General features: G+C 43.9%; 1 protein-coding gene across 1 annotated transcript in view; it reads left to right on the top strand.

The window, feature by feature from the left end:
- The window catches only part of LOC149336886 (nose resistant to fluoxetine protein 6-like), a 52,159-nt gene that overhangs the window by 5,319 nt on the left and 24,943 nt on the right, over nucleotides 1-21,897 (top strand). The window contains exons 2-7 of the mRNA XM_089553182.1: nucleotides 4,967-5,178; nucleotides 11,061-11,172; nucleotides 12,178-12,262; nucleotides 13,347-13,438; nucleotides 15,236-15,415; nucleotides 20,004-20,097. Coding sequence (XP_089409308.1) covers nucleotides 4,967-5,178; nucleotides 11,061-11,172; nucleotides 12,178-12,262; nucleotides 13,347-13,438; nucleotides 15,236-15,415; nucleotides 20,004-20,097 — 775 coding nt within the window. The remainder of the gene's footprint in view (nucleotides 1-4,966; nucleotides 5,179-11,060; nucleotides 11,173-12,177; nucleotides 12,263-13,346; nucleotides 13,439-15,235; nucleotides 15,416-20,003; nucleotides 20,098-21,897) is intronic.

Genomic DNA, 21,897 nt, shown 5'->3' with positions numbered 1-21,897 from the left:
GAAGTAGAGAATTACCAATGCCTCCACTTCATCTATTCTAGATACTCGCCGTACGACAGCGTCACGGCTATACGCAAACAAGCAAACATCTCGACTCTCGTATCAGGATGGCGTGTCGCTTCCATGAAGTTTCTTTTCTTTCTTTATCACGATCGTATAAGCATAGATAAAACAAAGTATATCAAACAGCCCTTCCAACATAAAGAACGAACAAATCACTCTAAGTATATGAGGCATTTCCCTGCGTGTTGTAATACGTTTAAATAAAACTCTAGTTTGGGCGAGTTGGTTCATGTTGAAAGAAAAACTGGTAATGGCGCAAGAAACGGGAACACAGAAAGGCACACAAAGACAGGTCTTTTGTGTGCCTTTCTGTGTTCCCGTTTCTTGCGCCATTACCAGTTTTTCTTTCAACACGTTTAAATACTCATTTTTTCCTTTTGCAATTCAAGAGTTGAATAGTCTGCCAGAGGATGTTGTGCATGTTGACTGCATAGAACTGTTTGGAAACAAAATTCGCGAACTTTTCTGCGAATAGACCTGCCTATGAATGTGCAGTGCTTGTGGCAGTGCTGCTTTTAGTGACTTCACTTTAGCTGTTAACCAGCACGTCTACAGTGTTCGTAATGGCTCGCCCTTGCCTGCATTATCAACTTTGCAATGCTTGCTTCTGCTGTATTTTGTGCTTTTTGCTTCGTTTTTCTTTCTTGCTCCCGAATTATCAAACTGTGCTATGCTTTTTACTGTGGTTTGGACCGTTGTGTTTTTGTGTTTTTATTTTCGGGGGTCCACTGCTTTTAGTTGCAATACGGCCAACTTGGGGGCGTCGCAACTGCTCTCTTTCAATTTGCAAGCATCGATTTTAAAATAATACAAACAGAATTACACCTGCGGAAGCCAGCTCGAAGGTTTACTGTTTTTTCGATGTGTAGATGCCGTTTTGAGCTCCCTGCGAGAAACAGATAATCCCTGCGATGCCGGTTCGATTGTCTTTATTTTTTTCTCGCATACAACTTTTTCCGTAAGGTACGCATAAACAGTACCTATACATTAGTTATATTGGACGTGATACTCGTGTATGAAGTACTTTCGATCTTTATCTTGATTGCTGGGCATTAGCCAAAGTCAACACTTCATCAGGCTTTAGTTTGGATATCAGCTTTTTCTGGACAGGTTCATTCCGCTTTATAAAGACCTGAGATCCGGCCTTCCTCCAAGAATTCAATATCGAAACTGTCTCAATAAAGAAATTAGAAAACGTGAGGCTTATTGCCTAGAAGACTAGTTCAGTGCAGTTAAAGAAAACTGCAAGCTTACCTGGAGAAGACTTAAAGGAGTCCTTAGTCGGTCATCAACACCAGTTTTTTTGAAGAACTTATCATAGATGTTGAAATAGTGCATGGTACAATTTTTTCATACTAATTGAATTACCATTTTACAAATCTCCCAGTGACTTCTCTGCAACATAGCAGTGACCATTCAATTAATGTGCAGTATTCTAAGAGTTATTTCTTTCTCCTGCTTCCACCAATGAAATATATAAATAATTATGCAGCTTAAAAATTCTAGTGCGTGTGGTCTAGGCGGTCCGGATAAAACGGGATGAGTTTGTTCTGGACCTTGTCTATTCGATTCTGGCTTACATATTTAACTTAAGTGTCCGCTCTGGTACTTTTACCAAAAATAATAATTATCGCCCCGTTTCACTCTTACGCGCATTTTTCAAAGGAACTTGAAAAGCTAATTTTCGCGTGTTTTCAATCCTACTTTGACAAACACAACTTAATTAATGATACACAGTATGGATTCCACGAATCTCGCTCCACACAACTCACTCTATTGGACCAGAAGGAGTACATTCAAACAAATATGGAAATGAAAAATTTTGTACTGGGTATCGTTATAGACGTTACCAAGACCTTTGACTATTCAAACCAAAATATGCTTTTTGAAAAATTAACAACTTACGGTATTCGTGGTGAATCACTATATCTCATCAAATCATACCTCTCACAACGCTTTCAGTATGTTGATGTGAATGGTTTTTCTTGATATAAAGCACAGGCACAGTTTGGGGTTCCCCAAGGGAGCATTGCTGGACGTTTCTTCTTCAACATACATTTTGATGACATTGTTACTATTAATGCTAAGGCTAAGTTCTTGATCTGCGCTGGCGACACAAGTATTTTTTGCATTCCCGATACCTGCGAGGAACTCTTTAATGTAGCAAATTCACTGTTGTCTAAACTTAGTGCTTGGGCTGACCAAAATTGTTTGTTAATTAACCACTCCAAAACAAAAGCGATTATCTTTCATTCTAAAGGAAAGCACATTACACCAGCTCCTGAACTTAGACAGAACGTCAACAACATAGAAATCGTCACAGAATTTAGAGCTTCAGGAGCTCTATTTTCAGCAAATATTTCCTGGGACAAGCATGTAGATTATATATCGTCGAAACTTGCGTCAGTGCTAGGAATTCTTTACGAACACGAAGATTTTCTCCCAAGAAACATAATGCTGCTGCTGTACAATCCTATCTTCTTATCCTACTTAATCTACTGCGTTTTGGTCTGGGCAACGACTACAAATTACAATATACAAAAACTAGCCAGTCTACAACGCAAAATTATTAGAGTCATACATACTCTAGCCAGTGATGCTCGAAATTAGAAGGCACTGCAAGCTCATACCCAGAAATCAAGCTGCTGTACAAAGAAAACAGAAGAATCTCCCCTCCCCCGATTAAGGATATACCCAAAAATTCTGGGAAAAAGCGCTTTTAAATGAGAACAAGTTTATAAACGCCACTTTTTCATATATTGTAAGATTTCACTATAACAATCAGTATATCCGCAAATCTCCCGTCAGCAGGGCAGCATTTTTTTTTTGCTGTTAGCTTTATTGCTGTCATCAAAAGTGTTCATCTTTGGTTTCCTATTCCAGTCTTGACTGCTCGAAGCGAGCTGTGGAAGCAATTTCGAAGGAAGGTTTTGCTACAAATCACAAGAATCGACCGGTGCTTTCAATATTACCATGAGAGTACTTTACCTTTTCCAATGTTCCAAATTTTGGTCCAAGAATGTTGGACACGGCTAAGTAGAATACAGGTTGCTGTGCTGAAGAGGCTTCAAACCTCCTCGATCTTAAGCCCTCCTAGGCTTTCCCTAATCACTAGAAGGGCTTCAGTCCCATATGTCCAAATTGAAGCGAGGTTGCTACACAAAATATTATTATTTGGGGATGTCCGGCAAAGCTCCCCCAAAACTCATGCTAGCTCCGGATCCAGATTCCTGGGAACGCCTACTCCAAGACAATAAAACACAGCAAGAACTGGTGGAATGGATGATGGATGTCGTCTCAGAAACTGGACTACCCAGTGCGCCAGTTGAGGCTTAGTAGAGAAGACAACCTCTTTTCTCTGAAATAAAATTTTTACATCTATCTATCTAGCGGATTTTTTGGTCTTCATTTCGGGCAATGTCTTCGTTTTCATGCGCTGAGTCCAATTGGAGGTGGTGTTATCTCCCCGGTAGTTTCATTCGTAGTTTTATGGCTTATGGGGTTTAACGTGCCCAATCGACTGAGGCTATGAGAGGCCGTAGTGAAGGGCTCCGGAAATTTCGACCACCTGGGATTCTTTAACGGGCACTGACATCGCACAGTACACGGGCCTCTAGAATTTCGCCTCCATAAAAATTCGGCCGCCGCGGCCGGAATTGAACCCGCGTCTTTCGGGTTAGCAGAGGAGCGCCATAACCACTGAACCACCGCGACGTCTCTCATTCGTAGTTTTACGAACGATGTTCGTTGTTGGCTGGGTTCTAACTAATATTATTTCCTCTTACAATTTTTCTCTTCTATTAAATACCGCAAACAGCGCTGATATTTTCTCTCTGTTTTGGTTGCGTGAGAATCTTGATCGCGACGCCTCATTCGGGTACATCTGTAGGTCTTAGACTCAGTAACAGGTGGATAAAGAAAAGTAATCCCTGAAAATGTTGTTGGGTTTCTTGAACCACACAGACTGTCACGTGGTTGTAAAGGCGCTATGGAAAACAGGCAAACATGCTAGTGCAGCACTGGAATGAACTATTTATTAGGCGAACTTATGCCAACAAAAATTAACTCTGGCGACGACGGTGGCAAAGACGTTGAGTGGTACTATTAGATCAGAATGGCCACATCTCTCAATGCACACAAATTCTAGACGACTCGAAACATTCGAGGTACAAGACTTTAAACACCGAGCATAAGTTAGCGCATCATTGATGATGCGGCATGTGATGATGACAATTAAAGAGCACTCTGTAAATAAACGGTTGAGGTTGCATGTAGGTGGCAATACACAAAGATCACAAACAAAAAAACATAGAGAAACAATATTTTGCAGTGCCAATCAGGATTTTGGTCGCTATTTTTGGCTAAATTCTTCCTTGACACTGCAGCTGTGACGGAAAAAGAGGATATTTTAAAACTCCCTCTCTTTGAAGCATTCCTAAGAGCTGTAGGACAGCTTCTTTTTCCTTTAGATAAGGGGCGCGAACTCGCAGTGACGCTTGATAATCTGTGCGCATCTATGACGGAGGAAATACTGCATGGTGGTATTTCTAGAAAACTCTTCTTGACAGCTCATCACGAAAAGTGAAGTGCTTTAAGTGCATTCTACCACTACCATCAGTTTACGTATGCCTTTGTTCTCAAAGGGAAGTTCTCTTCATTACATTGACAGTCTGCATGACTTAACACGGAGTTCTGGATGCAGGTAATAGGTGCCGACGAAACAGAAAAAGAAAATGTCCTTGCACAATTCAAAGGAACAGAGAATGAAGTGCTTATTCTTTTTAAGTTGCACGTAAAAAATGTTCACTATCTCGACCCTCGCGTGGATGCAAAAATCATTATATGCTGCGACTGAGTTATCTTTTTTTTTTATTTCACACCTTCGTACCTGCTGTGCTTGCAGTGCTGGATGCGACGGGGAAGTATCCGACGGGGCTGCTGCAAGGGTCCCGCTCGGATCCGGGAGCATTCGACGAGTGCATTGGGACCGTCGTCCGGGACAGCTACGGCAACGAAATGTCACGTGGCCAGTACTGTAACATGGTAATCTACATCAAGAACGCTACGGCCATTGAGGGAATTATGGAGTCCGCCCTGGACATCATGCACCCCGCGGTGAGACTGCGTGCTGTCATACAACGATAAGCAGCGGACTTGGATAAGTGAGACCAGTTTGCAGCCACACAATTTGCAAGACTCTAAAATGAAGTGGTTGCTGAGGTTTCAGGGAGATTCGGCTGTGCAGGAGGCTGAAACCGCTTGCGGCGTAGAAGAGTTGTATTTTTAATACCAGGGCAGAGAAGAGAGAGCGTTCTAAACCGTATAAAAGACGGTTCCTTCCACTAAAGTTTTGGAACAGGTCCGGGAAGTGAAACAAGGACTTGTCGGGGAGACGTTTCCGCTCACCAGTCTACAAAACTTGCACCTACAATGGCTTTCAAAGGTACCGTAGTGCAAGGCTCAGGATAAATTTCTAGCCTGATGAGAGTTTTTAATACGTACTGATATCGCACACCTCCTGGTCGTTTTCGCACTTCTCATCCATAGAAATGCAGCCACCGCGACCCGCATTAGCTCGAGAGTCGTTAGGCTAAGTGGCCGAATGCCATAGCCCCTAAGCCACCACTTAAGGTGCCCATTTATACCGAAGAATTTCCTGCCGCTTTCGAAGCTCCGAAATACCTACAGCTAATATGCATAGAATAAACAGAAAGCGCCGCTCATAACTACAGAAGCACGCTCAAGCACAGAGTAGGTTATATGTTCCGAGGTTCATATATTAAGACGAAAACCACTAGTTGCTTTAGAACCTTACAAAAATTTCTTTAGACATGCTATAGAACGTTTATTCACTTTCGTGAAAAAGTCTATAGTCAATCTAAAGGCAGTACATTTATGACCTTACACTTTTAGTACCCTTTTGTCTGTAGGGTGTCTATAGAATATTAATAGACAAAAATAAATATCTGTAGGAAGGCAATAGAGTCAATACGAAATTTATAGAAAGGCTATAGACCATTTTGTATGGGGAAAAACGGAGCTTGTCGCAGCCGCAGTTGCAAACGTTCGCTGAGGGTTCCTTCCTGGTTCTTAGCACGTGAACTTTCCCGACTGCGGTCAGGAATTCCGCTGACTGCCGTCAGGAGTCACTCCCGGCCGAGGCGGCCGAATTTTGTTGGAGGCGAAATTCTAGAGGCCCGTGTGCTGTGTGATGTCAGTGCACTTTAAAGAGCCCCAGGCGGTCGAAATTTCCGGAGCCCTCTACTACCGTGTCCTTCACAGCCTGAGTCGTTTTGGGATGTTAAACCCCATAGACCAGACCACATTGAGGGTTTATGGAAAATAAATAAAAGCAAGAATTTGCGTAACGAGCTGAAGGTGGAAACGGGCCTCTGCGCATACGCCTGCGTACATAGAGGTAAGCCGTTGTACAGTCAAGGTATTTGCTTCAAAGTCGTGTAGCAGGGCTTCTAACATATTTGGCAGTCCTAAGCTTGGGAGAGTTGAGGATGCGAGCTTCCTACGCTTTCCAGAAATTATGTTCGCTCAGGATACAAAAGAAGCCACTTTACATTGCTCGGAAACAGACCCCTGGCGCTGTATACTTTTGACTAAGGCGGTACATACAGCACATAAGAGCGGTACATTTAAACTGACCTATAAGTTTTAAAAGAAGCGGTTACTGTAAAGTAAAGCAAAGTGTTATTTTCTCGCCAGGCGAACTGTCGTAGAACTTTGGACTACGACTAAAGTAATGATATACGCTCTGAGTCATGGTGTATCATTTTAATTGGTATTATAAATTTATGTATTATATTAATCACATATCTAGAAACATCGACTAAAGTATTATCCTGCCAGTACTCACCTATGGCGACAAACCTTGGAAGCTAATGAATAATATATAAAATAAATTCAGAGCACAAAGCGTTATCAGCAGGAAATTTATAGAGATAACCTTGACACAGATACACTTGACTTGGCAGGGATACGCAATCTGGCGAACAGATAACTGGCCGTTCGTTATGGCTACAAAGTGTTCTCCACGCAAAAAACATTCCGGCGGATGGTCGAAAGTCTAGTGGACAGATAAGGTTGGTGGGTTGGTTTATGGGGTTTAACGTCCCAAAGCGACTAAGGCTATGAGAGACGCCGTAGTGGAGGGCTCCGGAAATTTCGGCCACCTGGGGTTCATTAACGTGCACTGACATCGCACAGTACACGGGCCTCTAGAATTTCTCCTCCAAAGAAATTCAACCGCCGCGGCCGGGATCGAACCTGCGTCTTTCGGGTCAGCAGCCGAGCACCATAACCACTGAGCCACCGCGGCGCCACAGATAAGATTAAGGAGCTTAGCTGGGGTTGGGTGGCAGTCACATTTTCCCTCCGGTAACGGCATGAGACCGTAATCACATCCACTAGCGCCACGAGCCTTGCAAAACGTCAGCCAAAGCTTTGCATCAGACGCCAAGATGTCATCGAAGTAGAAGTTGTAATTTTGCTACATCAGGCCGCCGAACAGAATGCCCATGACCCTCTGAAATCTACCGCAGCAGAGGAAAACTCGAATGGCATATTCTTGAATTCGGCAATTCCTCCATATGCGTTGGAATTGGGCTTTTTTGGGTCTCTCTTATAGATTTGTGAATGCCAATTTCAAATTTTGATATCTATTGAAGAATGTTTTGGTCATAAAGAGTCGTATGTCGGTGATATGTCTTCACGTCATAAGGACATAAAGAGGAGGCAGTTCCGGGCGTTGTTTCGATGAAAGATTTACTTTTAGTGCAGCAGCAAGATGCAAGGCGGAGCTATGTGAAACCCCGGGTCGCTTGTTTTGAACAACAGCGCTTATGACGCTTTCAAAAAAGAAACATTTTTTGTCATGCCCACCCAGTGGCTACCGTAAAACATATTTTTACGGTATACGCTCGCAAGATGACGAGCATGGTGCTTGTTTTTGTGTTCAAAGTGACTACGACGCGGTGTCAAGTGCTCGTGTGAGCCGCCTGCCCTGTCCCTCTCAGTGGCCTGACACAGCTTGCGCTGCAGTTAACTGTACGTATTAATATATCTGTCCTTTATGTTCAAGATGAAAAATAGCGCAAAGGGAACATGATTGACGGGGTGGACGATGCAGACAAACGCACCAATGTAAAACAACTCGCCCACCTTTCGGTTTTGCTTAATCCGTCCTGTGCACTTTTAGATACGGGTTTAAAATACTCTTGACACCAGAATTGTCATCCGTGGGGAGGAAAAATTTTAAGAGTCTATAAATTGGACACCGGTCTCACAGCTAAGAAATTTTCCGAAAACGAGTTAGCCTACGCTAATAGTTTGAAATGTACTATAGTAGGATACAACTTAAAAAAACAGCAGTTGCTAACACTGGGCCCCGGTCCGCGGCGTCCTGTATTACTCCGCTGGCCAACCGCAACTGTAAACGAAACCAGCCTTTTAATGCTTGACTATATCAAACAATCCACGTGTCAAAATCCTAGAGCTCATAATTTTTTTCTTGTGATAAGCTTCTTGTTTACGTAACAAGAAACATTTAACTAGCGGACTACTTTTTCGTCGTGGAGGAATTCTGTGCGTGGAGGCTGAATGTGGGCGGAGCTTCACTGCAAGACTTAAGTTGTATCCGACCATAGAAAGGCCCACTGTATAATAGCGCACTGTGGGCAGATCAAGGCTGCTCCACCCAGGTGTACGAGTTGACCAAATACTCCCAAATGCCTCCCTCGCTTAATTTAAAGCATTTTTTTTTCAATATTAGCTGTAGTGGGGCCAGCAAGGTCACTGCGATACCTAATAGACAGAAGGAGGCCCTTAACATGTCTGGATTTTGAAAGAATGTCATTGAACACAGAACATGTCTGTCAGTAGGTCTTGAATGAGTTAGGTTAACTTCTACTCCTTGAGCAGCCATTAGACCACAGCAGAAAGTCGCGAGCCATAGCGAGTTGTAGAGGGCGGGGAAGATCAACATGGTGAAAAACTAAAATTGCGCACGGGTATTCCATTGCAGAAGCATTCCTAACTGCAGAAAACCGGGACTATGATGCTCAATGGGTAAAGAAATGACAGATAATATTCATTAATTATTTAATGTTACCAATGCGGTGGCGTGTAAAGTAATTAGGATATTAAAAAAATTTTGACCCGGCGATTAACACTGTGTAACGGAGATTCAGCAAAAGCTGTTAGGGTAATGGTATTCTACGGCATGCTGAGGTAGAGAATGGGAGATCGACTTCATGCCTGTACAATTCTAGAGTGGTCTTGATTTTCCACACAGACTCATTTTTCGACTACCTCTCCCCTCTAGTCCAGCGTTCTAATCACGCGGTGCCTTTAGCGTTAACTGCCTTCCACGTTAAACTTACCTGCGGATGGTCCTCGTGGTAACCACCTTCAGGTTAGGCATTCCTACGCGTTCGCCGTACCCTCCTCCTTAAAAGGTAGCCCTCCTCCTCCTCCCAGGGTAGCTACCTTCCGTGTGGTTCCCGTGCGACCACCCTTCGCTGGCGTCTTAAAGGTGCAGTGAAGAGTAATCTGAACTCGTGTTTTTGCCGCGGGAACTCGATCTACACGTTCCGAGCATTCTTAGAAACTTAGATTTATTGCACTGTGTGGCCAATTTCCCTAATTAAATAAAATTAACGTCCGGCTCCCGCCTTTATTTTTTTAATTCTCCCCGTACGGTGGGCGGAGTCGACCAACGCGTGGAGTGCCTTTCACCCAGTCCCGTGGCGGCTTGCCGCTCTGCCATTGGCGGAGTAATACGTAGTAACCCGTAGAAGCAAATAGTCCGCGCGTATTTTTATTTCTGCGGGCTTATTTTGCGACTGTATCATCTGTGAATGAAACTATTTATTCACGGAAATCTAAAAAAACAAAATATAGCGAAAGCAAAGCCTCCACGGAGCTGGCTGAAAAGCACTCCACGCGTTGGTCGGCTCCGCCCGCCGTACGGGGAGAATTCAAAAAATAAAGGCGGGAGCCGGACGTTAATTCGATTTAATTAAGGAAATCGGCCACACAGGGCAATAAGTCGAAGTTTCTAAGAATGCTCGGAACGTGTAAATCGAGTTCCCGTGGCAAAAAGACGAGTTCAGATTCCTCTTCAGTGCACCTTTAAGCTCTTGTGATAGCCTCCTCATTCACGATAACCACCCTTATCGTAAGTTGACTGCGGAACCGCAGCGGCAGCCTAACACTCAGAGCTACCACCTCGTATGCGGTAGGTGCGGAGTGCTATCCATAGTGCCGCCGGATCCCTTCTTGTTTACAGTAGTAGAGGCTTTCCCCTGGCCTCGTTCTTGCGTTCTCTGGGGTAAAATGTCCAGCAAATGTGTCTTTTACCCCACCTTCTGTAGGCTCAAACACCTCATACATTGGCGCTCTCTGGCAAAGGCAGCCTCCCCGCTATTAGAAATCGTCTTCACGATCAGTTCATGGTGCAGAAGCCGCACACTAAAGAAACGCTTTATTAAATTTTCAGCTCCTCCCGCACAGCTGGCTGCAACAACCACACAGTGAAAAAGAATGCATAAAGGTCTCAGCAACGCATAGAACATATAGGCGACACAGTGTGGGAACTCTTACTTGGTTTCGGTGATGACAACGAAATAATTATATATGCTTAACTGAAATAATCACTCAATCGGAATTCTCAAGGTGCATACTTTGGGGAATCATGCTGCTCTGCCCTGGAGCATAAAGATGCAGTTTTCCGTAAAATGGAGATATGTGAAGGCATTCAGAACATGAAGCGTTGTCAAGTATATTAAGAGAATGTTTAAATACGCGTTTAAGCGCCGGTAGAATCAGGGCGGCTTGTATCTAGTGATCAAGTTCATCGTTTCAGGATTGTCACTTCTAGCGAAGATCGCATCTTAAGAAACTTTAGAACTGCGTGCAGAGTGACATTTTTCGCCTCTTCTTTTTTTTTATTGCCTGATTCGCATCGGCTGCTTTTGGTTTTATAGATGCGTTACTTCAAAAAGCACTTCACGTACATGGAAATTCCCATTCTCCGGCTGGGACTCTGCTTTCTAGAAGACTGCAGCCAACAAGACCTGCAAAACATGGTTGATTCAGGTATGCCTTGCTTATCATTCTGAACGCATGATATGGTAGGCACTGAATGTGAAACGGCACACCGTATTTGAAGATTGTCAATCGATATTCCAAACGTAGAAGTTAAAAATATTATATTTATACAGCTGTAAGCCTCATGCTAGACAGAAAAACGCTCTTCAAAACTTCAAGGCGCAGTAATTGTGTTACTTGGGCGACTGCAATGTTGTGACCTCGGGAGTGTTTTTTTTTCGCACAAACTATTTTTCCATCGTCATGAGCCAATTTGCCCAACAACGTATCCCGCTGGTTGTTAATCCTGGTCATATTCTACACCACCTTCTTTCAAAAAGGCTGCTCTAACAACCAATTATGATAAGCGTCAGAATTTGCTGGCGCACATCTGATGGCGAGCTTTAGGGCCAAGCCCCATCACGAGCAGCGTTTGATCGAAGATGACTTAGTATTTTGCCGGCTCCTCTGGGGGCGCCGAAGTAGCGACGCTCTCACACGCTAATATTGCACTTTGCAGGCTTTCTTTAAGAGCCGTGAAAAAAAGGTATACGTAAGGGACACCTTACGAACTCTCTACCCGGCGGTTCTTCAGGGTCTATAGCATTCTAAGAGATTCACTGTTCACGAAGCCAAAACATCTGATTTTACCCAATTAGTTTGAGCCATTAAATACCAAAAATAACAAAATAATTTACACTATGCAAAGCGGCTCTTTGTGTAACTTGTCCAGTTTCATTGGACGCACTGCCTTCTTTATAAGCTTTGTTTACTTTAGCTGCGACGCCCTATATCCTACATACATGCATCACAAACGCCTTCAGAATGCATTGCGCTCAATTAAACATCGCTAGGAGAGCAGGATGCACAACAGCAGCAGAGGCTATACCAAGAAACGGACATCATGACTGGCCCCAGATTCGGCCCTGAAATTCTAAGCAATGTATATGTCGCTTCACTTGCAACCAACCTAATGAATTTTGCCACTAAAAGTCAACTTATTTCGTCTTGCAGTGAAACCTTCAATAATAGACGTTCAGATCTCAGACTGCGTCACGGCGGAGCTTGTACCATGGACTACAACGCAGAAAGGAATTGTGTAAGTTTTTCTATGCAAATATTGAGAAGCAAGAAGACGTTTATATTTTACACCAGCTGTAAATGACTGTCTATTGATTACCGTTTTTCTTTTTTGGGGCTTAATTTATTTTAATTTCTTCTACCTGGCTTTATTTGTGCACTTCCGTGAAACTATGTGCAGTTATGTAGACGTGATGATTGGAAGAAATAGGACATGAATTAGTGATTTTTCGCACCTTGAATCAAACATCACGTTTGAAGCCTCTTTGGAATGCATTCTTTGTAGTAGTAATGACATGTGGTGCCGAAATGCTGTCTTATACACCCGGAGGCTGTTACCCTATATTCAACGGCCAAGCCTAAACTAAAACTACAGCCTACACCTGCCGTTTCTTCCTTCAGTAAGTCGCGAGCAAGATGAACCTGAAAAAATACGGTATGTTAGCAGCTAAAAAAACAAAAAACCGAAGCCATTCCATTTTCACAGCAGTTATTTAGTGTCGGAAATCAAGCTGCACGGTAAATGATAGCACTTATTCTCAAGCCCTTGCGAAAGAGCGTTAATTAGAAATTGCACCGCTTATGCGATATTTTCTCCGACCGTGTGCGACTAAAACAAAATGAAACTATTTGGACATATACAGGAGGTGGAGATATCCCCGTCCAATTCAACTGTTCGGGTAGTCTACATCAAGCGTATTTACTGTGCATTAGCACTTCACGCCCTTTTTTCCTGCTCTTGTGCGAGTGAAATGCGAGGTTCGTGCCTGGGTAGCTTTTCCTCAAGCAAAAAGTACCAAACGACTGACTCTACTGCTTCAGAATAACAACAAGGCAGCTCACTGTTACTAAGCGTTCATAAAGGTATCATGAAGCCTTGATTTTGAGCTATTACACACAAACTACCTACATGAAACAGTTTGGTCCTTTTCATGTTAGACTACATAGTTGCATCGAAGGTATTACGCAGACCTTGTTAGCGATCTCTTAAATCAGAATATGATTTGTAGAAGAAATGCGCATAAATCAGGAACAAAAAGAACTTTTTCTTTCCGAAGGGACATTGCAGCTTTCTTACTGATATTTCATGGTTCAACGTCCAGGATATTTTTAGGCCTCCTAGCTCTTGCCGTCGCAGCTGCCACCGGTATCGACCTCTTCCTGCCTATGCAACCAAAAGGTGGATCGGAACGAAGTAAGTGGATCAGCTTTTCGCTTCAATTTTACTTCGAAACAGTGATTAAATTAAGCGAAAGTGTTCTCTTTGTTCGTCTGACACCAGCTGTCTGAAACCCTGACGTCTGTTAAATCGAGTTATCAATACAGTGATACCCAAAAATGCAGCGTAACAACGCAACACCCCATTAGTTGGTAAAGATGCCTTCCAAAACATGTCCAGCACAACATGGACAAACCAGCGCAGGACAAATGCCGCCACTACGAGAAAAGTGTTCACAATAAAAAGAAATGATATATGCGAGAACACCGATATAAAATGCTGAGGCGCCAAATTAAACTGTTGTGTAAAGAGAACATAGGCACGCTGCAAAGAACGGGAAAAGGTAAATTTTTTGCGGGCATATCATCATCAAGTGTAGTTGCACGTGAATGGCCAATGCGTCGAGTCCATTTCCTTTATTAGAGATCAGAGCTCCCGTAATTTAATGGTGTCTTTGTATCTCGGAGCCTTGAGTGATTGAGCGTTTCGTTAGTCGACAGGAGAACTCGGTAAGTACGAGTACATAGTATGATATGACCACCAGACTTACACAAGACCTCTCCTCTGGGCTCTGTAGAACTTTTCTTCAGTCATGGACAAGATGACCAACGCAGGCGCAACCACAGGACACGACAGTGTATTTATGGCTACTGAGAGATTTCAATCCTTTTCTTAACAGTCTTGTCCACTCTTTGCATACCTGCGAAAATGTCAAATATTGTACAACACAAAAGAAAACTGTTTTCACATACTCACTCTGAATTTTTATCAGTGAAAGAAAATTTTGATTTGTGGAATTCCTTGCTGCTTGAAGCTGAAAAAGAGCCATACAAACAAACGATTAAAAATGATAAATAATAATAAATAAAAGTTACTTAACGCTTTTTGCTCGGGCTAGCGGGGGGGGCAAGAATATCAACGGTCTCTTGATCGAAAAGCTTTCAACGGCTCATCCACGCCACCGACACTGTTCACTCTTTACTTCACTTAGTACTTCTGAAATCGGAATATCACGCAGAACTAAATCAGGATGAAAAGCATCCACGAGGGAACACTCTCACACAGCATCCTAAACTGCTGATGCAGCTGTAGAGCCATAGCTGTCAGCCTCAGTTTAGAACACTGTCTGGTAATTTTTAGTAGAATTACACACCTCCCTGATTCTATGGGAAACAAATATAGATTTTATTTTCCGCTAATTTCGTACGTTCAGTCGCCAGTAAGAGGGCCACTCGATAAAGAATGCACAAGGTAACCAAAGAATCCGCCTGCTGTCCGTGCAGCATATAATTTCAATAGAAACAACAAAGTATCACAATGAACAACAGCCGTATTTTGCCAAGACGTGTTCGAAAAAACATACTTACCTGTCAGGTTCTTGTCACATCGTCTTAACTCTGTAAACAACAAGGCTTGTCTTTCCTACTATGGATAACAATAATGTGTCTTCAGTTGTGCGTCTTCTGTATTTCTTATTTCTCGAACATGAACTGGTGGGCGAGTTGGTCCGACATATCTAGCGAAGCAGCGCTACGGCACAGGGCCAAAGAGAAGAAAGGGACGAACACAGCGCTGATTCGTCCCTTTCTTCCCTTTGGCCCTGTGCCGTAGCGCTCCTTCACTAGATATCTTATTTCTCGTCCGTTGTCCGCCAGCGCTGTGCTTCAAAACAACGTGGCAAGGTTGTTAATGGCCAACTTCGGTTTATCTTGTATGAGTGGCATCAGCATCGCCCATAAGTTTTGCTAAAAAAATTTTGTGCTTATTTTCTAGGTACGTTGGTTCAGCTTGTGAAGGCATTCTCGGTGGCGTCAAACACATGGTACCTCCTCAGGGTTGCCAGCCCAGCCGATCCCGACCGCTACGCCCTGCAGTTTATCCACGGCCTGAGAATCTTCAGCCTGGGCCATGTCGTTCTGGGCCACTCCTTTATGACAGTGTCGTTAAGCGTGTGTAAGCATGTGCCACATTCTTTTTTCTCTTATTAGCATGCCCGTTCTCTATTCTCAGAGCTTTATATATTTTTACGCTACGGTAAGCTGCTGAAGACAGGACTACATGACAAATGGCGAAGGAATGATTTAATGTCGGCTAGCCTAGCGCGAGCGCTCCGTGCCGCGCCACCGCCCACATTGTCGTCTTCTAGTCCGCTGCAATTTCATCATCAGCGGCATGATTACGCGAACTGCAGGGAAAATGCCTCTCCCGTATGACTGCAATTAACCTTGTCCTTTTATTCTCTTGCTCCGCATATGCTCGGGCTGAAACTACATTATTTTAGCGTTGTGAACGTAGGTAAGCTTCGAGAAAGCATAGCACTCCACACCATTCACTAAAAATGTACGCAGCAGGCAGGTCGCGAAATGACATCCACTATCCAGGTTATTCTCGCCAAAAGTGCAACTTCCTACACACAAAACTGTGAAAGAATCGAAGACAAATAATCAACTTGGTTGAAGTTTCCGAATCCATTGCGTGACGGCTTGGTGACAGCGAGAATTTGATCCATTTTGTGCAACCAGTGGGACTTATAACAGAAACAAACTCTAAAGCATTTTTCGCGGTGAATGTCGTACAAATAGTCGTTCTTATTGAGACAGCGAAGCGAACTGCATTTGTAGCAACCTAATTCAATCTGGTCATAGCACTGCAGCAGTATTCTGCTGTCAGCAAGCAGTGGTACCTTGTCCGCGCAGTGCGTTCTTGTTTATTCGGCCAATTTTTTTAATACTGTTGCAAACTACAAATTCAGAACGTGGTTGGCTTTCCAAATATCTCCCCTTCATCACTGGTACTGTGTTCACTAAATCATCACTTTTGCCCCTCCGCTGTGGCTCAGTGGTTACGGCGCTCGGCTGCTGACCCGAAAGACGTTGGTTCGATCCCGGCCGCGGCGGCTGAATTTTTATGAAGGCGAAATTCCAGAGGCCCGTGTACTGTGCGATGTCAGTGCACGTTAAAGAACCCCAGGTGGTCGAAATTTCCGGAGCCCTTCACTACAGCGTTCCTCATAGCCTCAGTTGCTTTTGGACGTTAAACCCCAATAAACCAATAAACCAAACCAAATCATCACTTTCGAAAACGGACATGGAGCCTAGGTCATCATTTTCCCGGTCACTCGTGCAGCATCTCACGCTGGTAAAAGAAAACGAAGATATTTCTCGAAGCACAAACATCAACACAAAGAACTGCAGTGGAAGCGTCAAACCGATGGCCTATTTTTTGACAAAGCACTTATCTACATCTCAGTAACTGAGGCCATCTTTGGCAGGGATGATACGGCCCCTGCATACGAGGATAAAAAGCCAAACTGGAATAAAGTAAAGGAGAGGGGGGGAGAGTGGTGGATGGTGTCGTACCTGGCCGGGAAAAGCTTTTTATACGTAACAGGCGACGTATTGGTCAGCGGACTGAGGTTTCCTCGGCCTCCTTTTGTTGAAGCTCGGGCTTCGTGCCGTAATTGTTGCAATGTTTTCTGACAAACCCCGCGTGCTTTAGCGCGACCCCTAGTAGCATGCACTGCATATGAGTGCCTGCAACAACGCCGAAGTTCTCCAGCGGATTGAATTTTAATGTATTTTCTTTGATAATCAAAACGTAGCGAAAATGCCGGATGTCGCAAATTCACGATAAACCGGAAGCAAAAGCGTGTTCTCCAAAGAGAAGCTTACCACAGCTAAACCTGCAAAAGCCAACCATGACAGTGTTGTGTGTCGAACTTCCATTCTATTGTGCTACGCGGGCTGTTGGGCATGACACTAATTTCTTCTGCGTTGACTAGCGAGTTGTGGCGAGCGGCCAAAGCGTGCCGCGAGGATCGCTGCACGACTCCGGTGAAGCCGTTACACTAAGCTATTGTTGGCCGTATGAATATGTCGGACGCCGAGGATGTTGGCAATAGTGCTGGTCAGTTCCAGTTGAAACTGGCCACTGCGGTCGGTGGTGATGGGAGAAGGGTAGCTGAAACTGGAGACCCAGCCGATTATGAAGGCTGCAGCAGCTGTTTCTGCCGTGGTGTGAGTACTGGGTAACGCTTCGGGTAAACGTCTGAAGCGGCCCAAGCACGTGAACAGGTAACAGGGTCCTCGTGATGAGGGTAACAGATAAAGAACACATATGTGGACATGGGAGAACCACGGTTCTGGGGCTGAAAACGAGATGAAGGCTTGAAGACGTGTTTGTGACCAGAGGCGGACGTCTGCATTCAAGCGATGACTAGCTTCTGCGTCTCACAAATACTAGGGTGGCTCATGCGGTGCATTGATAAAAAATTGCGCCACGGATAGCCGAAGGCACAAAGATGCGCAGAACACCATTGCACGTCTTGCGCGTTATCAGTACGGTAGAAAACGGAAGCGCGGCATCCGCGAGGACCGTGACGTAGATGAGAAACGAAGATGGGACAGCTATAGTTTATTGGGCTTAGTGGCTGTGAGTTACTCCATGTGCACTGGTGGTTCGGAGTTCGAGAAGCGACGCGGGAGAGTCCATCAGCAGCCGCGTTTTTCGAGCAGTGAACGTAAGAGAGATCAAGAATAAACTTCGATATAAAACAGAGGTGGCGGACCTCTTGCGCAGGGTAGGTGCTGGGATAATGATGGAAAGCAAACATCAAGGGCTTATGGTCTGCCTCCAGGAAGTAACAAAATCGGTTGATGGCGAGGAACAGAGCTAGGAGCTCTCAACTGAATATGCTGTATTTAGCTTCAGGTGTTTTGAGCTTCTGTGAGAAGAAACCCCGAGGTGACAGACATGCTGCTCAAGAAGTGAGCCTGCTGGAATTCTGGATGCATCCGTGAAGAGCCGAAGTAGAGCGTCAGATTTCGATGCATAAGCATGGCGGCATCATCGAGCGTTTTCTTTCCAGCAGTGAATACATATGCAGCGTTTTCAGTCAAGCGGCGCAGTTGGTTCCTTTTGGTAGGCAGAGGGATCCCTCTAAAGTCTCAGGAACTCGGCGCTCTTTGGAGGAATGCGACGAGTAAAGTTCAGAAGGCCTAAGAATTCCCTGAGCGTTTTACTGATGGCGAAGGTGGAGAATGTAGAATTGTCTTGACTTTGCTGTCAACTGGCCTGATGCTTTGTAGGGTGACAAGATGGCTAAGGAACTCGGCTGTAATGACACTGATAAGGTATTCGTTCGGGTTACCTGTGAGGCCGTAATTACCAAGCTGGTGGAAGAGGGCGAGCAGATGAGCGTCTTGCTTAGCTCCGGTCCGGAGAACTTGCGGCGTGGAGGTCGCTTAGGAAGGCGAGCAGAAAGTCAAGATTCTTTGTGACCTCGTTGGTATTTTGCTAAAAAGTGTGTGCAGCATCGCGCGACCCATAAGGCATCCTCACATTCTCGAAGAGGCCGAAGGGTATCCTAATGGCTATTTTCGAAATGTAAGTTGACTCTTCAGGAATGAAGTCAATCTTAGTGAAGATTGGGCACCCAGCCAGATTTCAAGTGAAGTCGTGTATATTAGGAAGTTAATAGCCATTTGGTAAGGTGTGGGCGCTGGTGGAGCGGTCATCACCACATGATGATTACTGCAGGATTTTTCTTTGGCCCCATTTGAAGTGGCGATGCCCAGCTACTCAAGGAAGGGCGCAAGGTGTCGAGTTCAAGCATGCGCTCGAATTTGCGGCGACCAATAGCGAGGCGTTATCCAAGCAGCAATGAACGTGTGTCCAGTGCGGTGCCGAATGCATCGGCACCGCAAATTACGTACGGGAATGAGGGTTCGACGCCAGCTCGGGAAAGAAGAAATATGTACGAGAGATCCCAGTAAAGCATGTTAAATAACATATTTATTAGCTTCTGAAAACCATGACTGGCATACTATAATGTATGTATGTATGTATGTATGTATGTATGTATGTATGTATGTATGTATGTATGTATGTATGTATGTATGTATGTATGTATGTATGTATGTATGTATGTACGTACGTACGTACGTACGTATGTATGTATGTATGTATGTATGTATGTATGTATGTATGTATGTATGTATGTATGTATGTATGTATGTATGTATGTATGTATGTATGTATGTATGTATGTATGTATGTATGTATGTATGTATGTACGTATGTATGTATGTATGTATGTATGTATGTATGTATGTATGTCCATTGTTACTCAAAAATATAGGCTATGCTACTTAAAAAGCTGAAAATGTAAATGCAGGCATTTCCTGCGACTATTTTCTTGAGGTTAAGAGAGGAGTCGCTTATAATCTGGAGAGTCAAATGTTTCTTTCACCCAGCAACTCTTCTTTCTTAACAGTATCCATGTTTTTAGCTGCCTTGAGACGTACATCTTAGCTTCCTGAAAATGGTGTTGAAGAAAGCCAATCTACTACCTTTGTAGCGGTTTGTGTGGTTTAATTAATTATAAACATGTGTGCTTGTCTAGAACAACTTGATGTCGTGGACGGCAAAATGCTTTGCGTGTCAGTACATTTTACGGCTTTTCTGCCTTATTACATGCATACGCACTTGGGTACACACGAAGAATAAAAGTTACGCTACAAATGCACTTTTGTTCTCACAGCCCGATTACTGAATTTCCTCATGGACTCCACCCACTGGTCATCCTTGGTCATAACAGCGGCGTTCAACAGCGTCGACACGTTCTTTTTTATCAGGCAAGTAACTTACGTGAAAACGTGAATGGGAGCAGAGCATTTTAGACCGATATCAAATGTCAGAGTAACTTTGGCTTTGAAGAATAATAATGGAACCGTGACAAAGGCACAATTAAACAAGAGTTGTGGAGTAATTGCGTCTGAATATGGCTATCATTCTTTATTCTGTGTACGTTAGAAGATACTTGATGACATTAACTGCTTAAAGAAGAGAGCCTAAATGGTAGCCGTCGCCACCAAACAGCGGCTGACACCATGCAATGCCATGCTCGTCAGACTAGCTTACCTAAAAATCGACATTTGGCTTTTACGGCATTTTTAACTTTGGAGGACAGCGGGACACATGTCCCATTTACTATATGTGCTGACAGACGGACAACGATCCATTTACATCACATATTTTTGCGTGCTAATAATAGGGAGCTACCAAACCATTCAGCTGTTTTTGTTTTTCGTTAAGAAGCCTTCTTGATGCTCTTTGTGGTTTTTCAAGTGCGGATGTACAGCTCGACAAGGCCGCAAAGCTGCAAAAAAAAAAGAGAACAATTTTCGAGCTTTTCCATCATTGAACTGCCTCATAATACTTCTTGAAGCCATTTGAGTTGTAATGCAAGTTTTATCATAAGTGAAACAGACTGGGGTACTGATGCATAGCATATTTGAGGTCTTTTTACGAAGGCGAAGGCCCCTGTTTTTTGTACAAAACTAGTGGCCAAAACGGTTGGAAAGTAATGTCATTCATCTTCTATACTTATTCCGGGTGCAGTTTTGCCATTTGTGTGTATGCGAAACATCCATATAGCTTGATCCTTATAAGGGTAAAAAGTCCATTAATCCGACCTGAGTTACAGGCCGGATTAGCCTTGTGTTATTGTACCAACCACCGGCAGCTCCACCACAGTAGTGGCGCTTAAGTAGTAACAGAGACAGGAGTTCGTGGCACATTTCTGCCGCCTACCACATCTCTGTCATCTTGCACATGAGCGCTTAAACGAGTCGCCAGCTGTAACTGCCATGATATGCTGAATAGTTCAGTGCCGTGAAGTACTTTGAAGAGAAGGTGGACGCCTCCATCCCAATTTCCCGCTTTCTGTGCGCACAACCAGTGTCTTGCAGAGTTTAGCGCATTCATTGCGCTGTAACGAATGAACGTTTTCAAGGACCATATAGCAACAGGAGAGCTCTGAACAGCCTTGAAATTTGGTAGACTTGTCGCAACCTGCCCCAAGCGGCTCCATTCCTTTTATGTTTCTGCTGCATTACCGAGAAACTATTAGCAATTTTTATTAAAATATACATTCCACCGAGTATGTAGTTAACAACAATATGCGCCATAAAACCTTGTCTTATATTTCTGAAGCGCTAGACCCAAGGCACAAGGCTGAACGAATAGTTTTATCTTCAGAGGAAGATGCGCAAGTAACCTCCCATCGTGTACATCAGGATTCTTAAACGGCGTCCGCTTCGCTCCTAGAGTACATGATTGTGATGATGATATTGTCCTGAGGCTTAATGACACATAGCCAAGGCGGGGGAGGAGATTGGCCAGGGTGCATAGCGGATACAAACGCACTCATATACAAGGAGTACATGAGTGCACATGAGGAGTACATTCCGTCTCTAGGCATCTTCTTTTTTGTTCTCTTCTAGCTTCAGGCACCAATTTTAAATCAGACCTACGATTCCGAAATGTTTTGTGCGCATTCATGGGCACGCTCAGACTTCAGAATTGCATTTTCATTGAGACATTGAAACCGAACCTATTCCACGGTGTCAGAAGCATATACATGTCAACGAGAA

Source organism: Amblyomma mixtum, chromosome 7 (genome assembly GCF_055824585.1).
Source record: "Amblyomma mixtum isolate Tamu chromosome 7, ASM5582458v1, whole genome shotgun sequence".
In the NCBI taxonomy this organism is placed as follows: domain Eukaryota; kingdom Metazoa; phylum Arthropoda; class Arachnida; order Ixodida; family Ixodidae; genus Amblyomma; species Amblyomma mixtum.
The sequence above is the reverse complement of the archived record's forward strand: the minus strand, read 5'-3'. Positions and strand labels throughout refer to the sequence as shown.